The sequence below is a fragment of the Silene latifolia genome, chromosome Y, assembly GCF_048544455.1.
Source record: "Silene latifolia isolate original U9 population chromosome Y, ASM4854445v1, whole genome shotgun sequence".
NCBI lineage: Eukaryota > Viridiplantae > Streptophyta > Magnoliopsida > Caryophyllales > Caryophyllaceae > Silene > Silene latifolia.
The window spans coordinates 286500217-286508864 of NC_133538.1; the positions used below are offsets into that span (position 1 = coordinate 286500217).

Consider the following 8648-nt stretch of genomic DNA (forward strand, 5'->3'; position numbering starts at 1 on the left):
CTTGGTCATCATCTATGCACCGATACGGTCGTTTTGACAGTAATTAGAGTTCATTTGGAGTTCGGATCAAAAACCGCTTCATTTTGTAAAAACCGTTTAAATGCCGAGTCGGAATATTTCGGAATGTTTAGAATTCTCTGGATGATTATTCCTAATTAAATTTAATATTTTAAGAAAATATCTTCCGCAATATTGTGTTTTATGGAATAAGGAAGTGTATATCTACCGAAATTCCATAAAAAATGCGTAAATCTTTCTTGATGAGGAGGAAACCTCTGGGGTAAGGACGCAGCAGGTGTTGCGCCTCTTCCAAGGATCGCAGTAGCTGCTGCACCTCTTCTCCAGCCCTCTTTTCATGATTTTCAGAATATTTCCGTGATTTGTTTCCAAATTCGTGTTATTCCTAAACTCCTCCATATGTTTAGTATAAATAGAGGTCTTCGGCCTCCATATTTTTCACGCGAGTGTCCGTCCTTCTCTTCTCTCTTTGCATTCTAGACCACGCTATTGGTTTTGATGCCTACGTGCTTGATCAATCGACCACATAAGCTCAGATCCTTCTGAGTCCTAGTCACGTTGCATAGACCGACCAATTTGACCAACTCCACGTTTAATCAACCTAATAAATTTACTAAATCCTCTAACGAGGGCAATTTCCACGCATATTCGAGTCGAGCAATCACTAAAACGATAACTTTAGTTAATCTCGTTTCGTCAAACATGTAAGTCTGAGGGTTTAAATCCCATTTTATTATTGTACTTTTATTTTGTATCAATTAATGTAGATCTATATCAAGAGCACGTTCAAAAACCGATTTAAAATCCATCTTTTAAAACCATATTTATAAAACAGCGGAGGTCAAACGTCGAGAAGAAACGCAGCAGCAGCTGCGCCTCTTTGAAGAGTCACAGCAGCAGCTGCGCCTCCTCCAGAGGCTGCTTGCTGCTTCTGCTCTTCTTCTTCCTCGACTTCGTGCAATTTTCCCTTTTTCTTATTTCTTTCCTTTTTTCTTCGTTCTTTAGTAGTTTTAAGTATATAAATCGTACTTTACAAATCGTTTTTAATTGCAATGCTTTAATCGTCCTTAATCCCGAGTAATTCAATACTTGCGGGTTTTCGCCTTTTTAATTCAAATCGATTTTTCGGGATTCGAATTCTCCATGTCGAGGTTCTGGGATCTTAGTTTGATACATTAGTTTTCTTTCGAGTCTTATTTGTCTAAATTTCATCTTAATCTAATCTCATGTTTCTGCCTTTTGTATTTCTGACAGGAGTTCATCATAATCATTGTAAAGCGCTGTAATTTCTCGTTTTTAATTCGTTTTATGACTTGCCCAAATGCATATAATCGGTTAAAACACTTCAACTCGAGTCTAATATCAATAATCGATCTTAAATAACCAATGAACGATAACGATATTGCGGTTCTGACTTCACAGCCATAGCTCAGCTCTAGAACAGACGCTGGAAGTGTTGTGCCTCTTCCAGAGGACGCAACAGATGTTATGCCCGTTCTGGGTTGGTTTCTGTCTCTGAACACTTTCTCGCCTTGACGTAGCTCCTAATTACGGTTTAAATCAACTATTATTCGTATTATCACCTCTAATCTGACTTATTTTCATATTTTCAATTCTAATTTTATTTTCCTTTTATTTTCTTCTTTGAAATCTCGTCTTCAAGCGTGCTTTTGACGTCGATCAAATAAGCCTTGTAATCTCTTGTAATTTTAATTATTTTAATTCATTTATCGTTATGTATGATTTAATTGTATGACATTCACATGTAATGAATCTAACTTCTTACTTCGACCAGATTGTTTTTTAAAACACGTGTTCACTGACATAGTCTAATTTCACATGCTAGGATTAATCTATGTTTGTTGCATTGCATGCATTATATCGACAACATATCAAATATGAACAATTTCCCTAATCATTAGTAGAGGCCGCTATTGAGGCGGGCGGGATTAGGTGTTCGATTAAAGAGGTTCCTAATACGTACCCTCACCCCTTAATCCAGTTATCTCTGGACACCCGTGTCCATTGACATCTTCGAGAGTCATTCTAGACATAGAATGCTAAAGGTAACGAGTTCTTAGTGTTCATGTCATTACTTTGTATCTTGACATGGCACGAGGTATTCGAACGGTTTTCAATTTTTCCACAATAAATTGGTGGCGACTCCACAAATGCAGGCTTATTCAACCTTTCACCGGTTTCAATGCCTCACCAATCGGTAACGGCCCATGACGTGCTTTGGCAAACCAAGGTTCCGTGGGAAAAGTGTCGCCGCCTCGAAACCAATACGCGGGTGCGCGCGGCGCGGGTGACCCATGTCCACAGCAACAGCCCGGACTTCGACGCACCAGCTGACCAGCAACACCAGGCTCCACCACAGCGACATCAACCCACATGGAGAGGCCATTTTTTAGAGTATTTTTTTTATGCCCTTTCACGAAGTGGGTTAAAATATAGTGGTATATGAAGAGATTAGAATATTTAGAAAAAATAATAAGTTAACCTGAAATCGTTTAGTCAGGTAGCAAGTATAAGAGATTGTTTAAAGAAGAGGGAGATAAAAGGTGAGATTATTTTCGAATTATTGTAAGGTGGGAAAGACTTCTACGGCTGAGACAAGGACTATTTGCTGTTAAGATTAGGCGTCATATTAATAATATAGTAAAAGTACTAATAGAGCCTTTTCTTGGGCCCCTAAAAATTGGGGGCCTTGTGCGGCTGCACGGGTTGAACATCCCTCGAACCGGTCCTGTATATAGCTACATGATGTGCTGATGGCAAAATACAAATATGGGATAGTGTCTCAGATGAAGAAACTCCTCTTAAAACCTTTACCGGACATTCTAACGTCGTTCAAGACTTCAAGCCATGTGTATGTGCCGATGCAAATTTCCTAGTCTCGGTCGAAGTAGATGGGACTGCCCGAGTTTTTGAGATTGATGAATTCAAGTAAAGTTCTTACAATTTGACAATTATGATACACAAAACACAATGTGCAGAGCATTATTTTTTTTTATAGTTCCATACTTCAAATCTGTAAAATATAGTAGTAGTGTTACGCCCAAAATCTGGATATGGGCTGACCTGGGGCAGCAAGTCTGGAAGCATTGTGGGACGCAGGATATCAGGGAGCCAGGGTGACAACATTAGCAAGCAGCGCGAGACGTGGGCTTTGATCCGCATGGAAGAAGCATGAGAGAGTCCTATCACTTACCATATCCAAGGAAGGAAAGTCCTATTCGGTGTCAAATTAGGAATAACTTGGAGGAAAAGCAAGAAACCCTAACTCACCGAGCTCCCCTATATAAAGAGCCTCAGCGCAGAAAAGAAGGATCATCAAAAAATACAAGAAATATACCCTAGCATTCATAGCAAACACACGAACTGTATTTCCTTCCGAATTATAGTGAAAATATTGGTGGGATTCCGTCTCCTCCGCGGTTGTTTCCCAAATTGGGTTTTCCACGTCACCAAAATTGCTCGTATTCTTTATTTACATTGCACATTCAAATTAACATACAACAAACAATTAAATCATAATACGGACCTAACGCTAAGACCGCTTTAACCCTAAATTGGTAGAAATTTATAAAATCAGTTTGGCGCCCACCGAGGGGCATAGTAGTCGTCTTCGTTAGCCAGTCCATACTGCAAGCACAACATGTCCGGACACCAAAAAACCAACCCAGATAGCACCAGCGGTGCCTCGGCAACGCGGGTACCGCCCCCCTCGGCAGCAACACATGTACCATCTCCCTCGGCAACAGCAGCACGCACAACCTCGGTTCAAACCACAAGTACTGCCCAGATTCCGACAGTCAAGCAAAGTCAAAGTTCCCAGGTAGCAGCAAGCCCATCTTCGGAGAGAGTCCAGACCAGAGATCCAGGAGTCGTCCAGGGACGGCAGGGAGTCCCACAGCCTGAGAGAGGAGCTCAATCTAGGCAGCAGGCTCAGGCTCCTCCGAGTCCCACAAGCATCATGATAAGCGGATTGGACACATTAGCAAGGACAATCCGGACTATGCAGAACGAGAATAGAAGCATGAGGTCCCAGATGGAAGAGGACAACAATCTCCTCCGAGCACAGATCAACGAGTTAAGGAGTCATGCCGCTAAATCGGCCCCTTGGATGCAGGAAGACCGGTCCAAGAGGTTACCAGGAGGAAGTGGGGATCGGAGGCAGACGCGAGTATTGCCACGCGAAGTAGCACTTAGGCTGGACATGGACGCAACACCACAACCAAGAGGAGGCCTGGTCCCAACAGGGTTGGAAGCATTAACACCAAATGAGGAACCAACCCACCAGGGGCTAACACCCACGTCAGATGCAGAAAAACACCAGCAGAGCGGAGCAGCAGCTGCAGTCCCAATGATTAGGGCCCCGGTTACAAATCAAGCTGATTATACGTGGGAAAGCTGCCCGGCTGCAGCAGCATCGCAGATGCGCCAACCAGCAATCTTGGGACAGTAGAACTTCATACGAGGAGTCGAACATCAGTCACAAGAGCACCTGCGACCTGCCGGGAGAGAGACATACATAGAACAGCAATACCAGGAACTACGAAGCCTCCTCCGGAGGGTCCTAGGAATGCCGCTGCCTATGGAAATGGCCAAACCATAAAGCTACGCCGACTCGCCGTTTACTGACGATTTAGCTACAGTGGCCTTACCAAAAGGATTTAGCGTCCCAACAATGACCCTCTTCGATGGAACCACAGACCCCTGCGATCACATTAGCCAATTCAAGCAGAAAATGATGGTTACCACTGCCACAGGAGCCTCAAAAGAGGCATGTATGTGTAAAGGATTTGGTTCGACCCTAACCGGAGCAGCACTACAATGGTTCGTCGGCTTGCCTAACGGGACCATATCTTCATTCGCCGATCTGGTCAACGCATTCAATCAGCAGTTCTCCAGCAGCCGGAGAACACCAAAGCAGCCAAGTGATCTGTATAGGATCGTTCAAGAAATAGGTGAATCAATCAAAGATTACGTCACTAGGTTCAATGCAGAGAAAGTCTCAAATACGAGGCTGCGATATGTCCACGGCCATCAACGCCTTCAGGCAGGGCTTGGACAAGGAATCAAACCTCTACAAAGCATTAACGATGTACCCTTGTGAGAGATTCTAAGAAGTCCAGCAGAGAGCTACAGCGGCATTAAGGGTGGAAGAAGACATACATGCTAGAAAGGGAGTAGCAAACTTCGACAAACCGAGCAGGAAATTCACAACAGAAAAGAAAGACGAACGAGCTAAGCCATACAACAGACCCAATATCAGCAGAATAGCAGAAAAAACCCAGCAAATAGACGACTCTCAGCATCCTCCTAAGCTATCTGAATACGGATTCAACACGGGAATGGAGGGGTTGCTGAAAGCACTCAGAAGCCTAGGTGATCAGGTGAGGTGGCCGAAGCCTCCTGCTCAGGATCGACCCAACGACGACAGAGACAGCAGCAAGAGGTGCGAATGGCATCAAGACATAGGTCACAGGACAGAAGATTGCTACAGGTTGCGAAAGGAGGTAAAGTTCCAGGTACGCAAGGGAAACTTGGACCACCTGTTATCACGTGGGGGCAAGCAGGATAGAAGAGAAGCAGCAAATCAGGTGCTTCCTTCTGCTCCACCCGTATGCACAAAGATTATTAACTTGATAACGGGCGGATCCGAGCTGTCGGGTTTAACATACTCCGCCGCTAAGAGGAAAGCCACCGGAAGCAAAGGGGATCATCCACAAACTTCATACAGATTAAGCCAGAGCAATTTACCCCCAGTAACCTTCGACGAAACCGACGTAGAAAGCGGCGCAGAGCAACACGACGATGCCCTAACTATAACGTTGTCCATTGGCAATTCACTAGTAGAAAAATATTTTTTTGCGGCTCTCTGTTTGAGGCGTTTTTGACGAATAGCAGCAAACAACTTTTTTTTTAAAAAAAATTATACTACTATGTGCGGCGTCTTTTAGGGAAAAACGCCTCAAATAACTTATATGCGGAGTCCAAAGTGAAAAACGCAGCAAATAGAAATAATTATTTAGAAAATGAAATAAGGTATTGTCTGGAAATACGAAATTGATTTCATTTCCATGATTTCAATTGTAGAAATTGAAATGTTTGAATTCAATTCCAAATCCAATTCCAAAATTACGTTTGGGAAACCCGCGGAATTGGAATTGGAATTGAATTTGGGCGAGACGGGTGTGGGTCAAGACCGTTGGATGTTTTATATTTGAAAAAATTAAATATTGTCTCGAAAAATATTGTGACGAAATTTGCGTCACAATATAAAACATAAGAAGTCATGGAATTGAAATGACTAGTATATGGTAGGTATTTGAGAACCCCAAATTTTAACTACCTTGGAATTGATAAGGAATTGAGTCAATTCCAATTCCGAATTCTAGGGGTTCCCAAACACTTGAAATATTTCAAATCCGGAATTCAATTCCAATTCAAGGTTCCCAAACATAGCATAAAGTCACTCACTTACTCAACAGTCACCACCACATATCTGGCCATATCACTTTACATCTTCTATTTCCCTCTAGAAAAGACAGACGCCTCTCACTCATAACTCCCTCACCACCATCGCGCCATCTAGCTTGCTGGAAAACGCTTGAAATCGTCGGTATTTGTGCATTAGGTATGTAAAATTCAGTGTTATGGTATAATTTTTCAATTAGTTGCAGTGTTAATTTTTAGGGATTAGGTTTGTTTTGGATTAGTTATCATTTGTTAGGGTTTATGTTTAATATCGATTAATTAGAGTTTGATTCTAGGAAATACAATTTGATTAATTGTTAGGGTTTATGTTTATTCTGGATTTAATTATCTGTTGTTAGGGTTTATGTTTATTGTCGATTAAGTAGAAATGTTTAGCAATATTTGCTTAGATCTGACAAATATCTGGGTGGTTGTGAGGGATGTAGGCAATCGGTTATTGGCTTGGGACTACAAGTAGGGAGAAAGAGGGGGATGGGGAACAATAACGAGAATATTACTCCACTAGTATAATAACAAGAAGATGGTGTACACTAACGTCATAAGAGAATAGCATAAAAGACAAAAAATTTATATGAAAACTTCGTTTCACTACGTAAGGGGTAAAGACTTCTTTACTCTGAATTATTACCTTCATTGCTACACGCCTTATACAGGTATAAATTTAATATTAAACCCCAGCCTATAGCGAAGTTATATCTAACGATTAAGAGAAAACAATGGTTATATAGAGGTACTTTATATTGTGTAAGGCTGTTCCAGGTTATGGAATAGTATAAATTAGACAATCTTTGTATCATTTTAGCAGGAAAGTAGGATGTTCAGACATTGAGGAAGGTAAGAGAAGGAAAAAGAGAGTACCATAAATAAATTAGCGTTTCTTGTTTGATTTTGCTAATAGATGGAGGTTGCAGTTTATAGGTGACCGCAAGGCCCGTCAGCATGGGTTGAGCAGATTTGGCTAGTTTTCGGGAGTTCCAGCCAGTATTCCAAAACAACAAGTACTTGGGGACTCGATGAGATCTTCATTGGTTAATTTTGGTTCATGAATATGCAGGTACCACTTTATTTCGCAGATGTGCTAAGTTCATTCAATAATTGAAGAGAAGGATGTAGGTTTATACACTTCACTATCCTAATCTTTTTCTTGTGGCAGCTGTGAGGTACTCATACTAGTCCACCTCGTTTCAGGTTTTCCAATATGTTATGAGGTGTCTTACTTTAACTATAGCTTAATGAAGCAAACACTAACACTCCAGGGCTACTCTATTTTTTTTTACAGGCTACACTCAATAGTTCATCGTTAAATTCTGTGTACTTTATTTGTGTGTGTATGGGTTATGGACGAGTGGCTGACTTGGTAGTTTGCGGCTCTCTATTTGTAAATTGGTAGGTATCTTATATCGTTTAGTAGTAGCATGAAATTTATTTTTCTCGCACATCCTGTTATAATTGGCAATTGTGTGCAGATATTTTTCTAAAACCATGTGTATATGTTGTTGTACATGGGTGATTTTTTAGGTTTACTTCAGTGATGTTGTTTTGAGCACGAGTCATGGTGTGAATGGCTAATGGGAGGTCTCTGCTTGTTCCAAGCTGCCTTTGTCCTATTTGAACGTATGCATTTCTGTATTTTTTTGTTTAAGCAAGGAAGAGAGATCATTTTTTATGAAAGCCCTTTTGCTACTTGATGACAAATTGGTGGCCTTTTGGGTATAGTGAGATGCGATAATAAAGGAAAAGCTTCATCTATTCCTATTATATTTTATACTACTGGTCTTATAATTCCATTAAGATTAATGATTCATTCTAATTCCGTATATAATCGAGTTATTTTTTATAACAGATATTGAGCACTAGCCGTCTCTTTGAGTCCTCATTTGAATCGAGAATCAATCAACCGAAGTTGTGGACTCTAACTCGATATTTAAAGGTTTGAGTAACAACGAGTCATCTATGAATTGTTCAGTTTTTTCTCAGGTACTAGCAGCCACTTAAAAGCCTCATATCTCCTAAATCATTTTTGAGTGATTGTGCCATGATACACCAAATCGTAGTGTTCTTATTGAAACAATACAAAAACATTACTACATGGTTTGAGAAATATTCCACGTTGAGTGTCCACC

At 41.1% G+C, this 8648-nt stretch overlaps 1 protein-coding gene across 1 annotated transcript; it reads left to right on the plus strand.

Annotated features, from left to right (window-relative positions):
• Window positions 1-4711: 4711 nt before the first annotated feature.
• Window positions 4712-5924, plus strand: LOC141630845 (uncharacterized). Its single transcript, XM_074443595.1, has 2 exons — window positions 4712-5136; window positions 5240-5924. The coding sequence occupies exons 1-2, from the start codon at window positions 4712-4714 to the stop codon at window positions 5922-5924; spliced, it is 1110 nt and encodes a 369-aa protein (XP_074299696.1).
• The last annotated feature ends 2724 nt before the right edge of the window (window positions 5925-8648 follow it).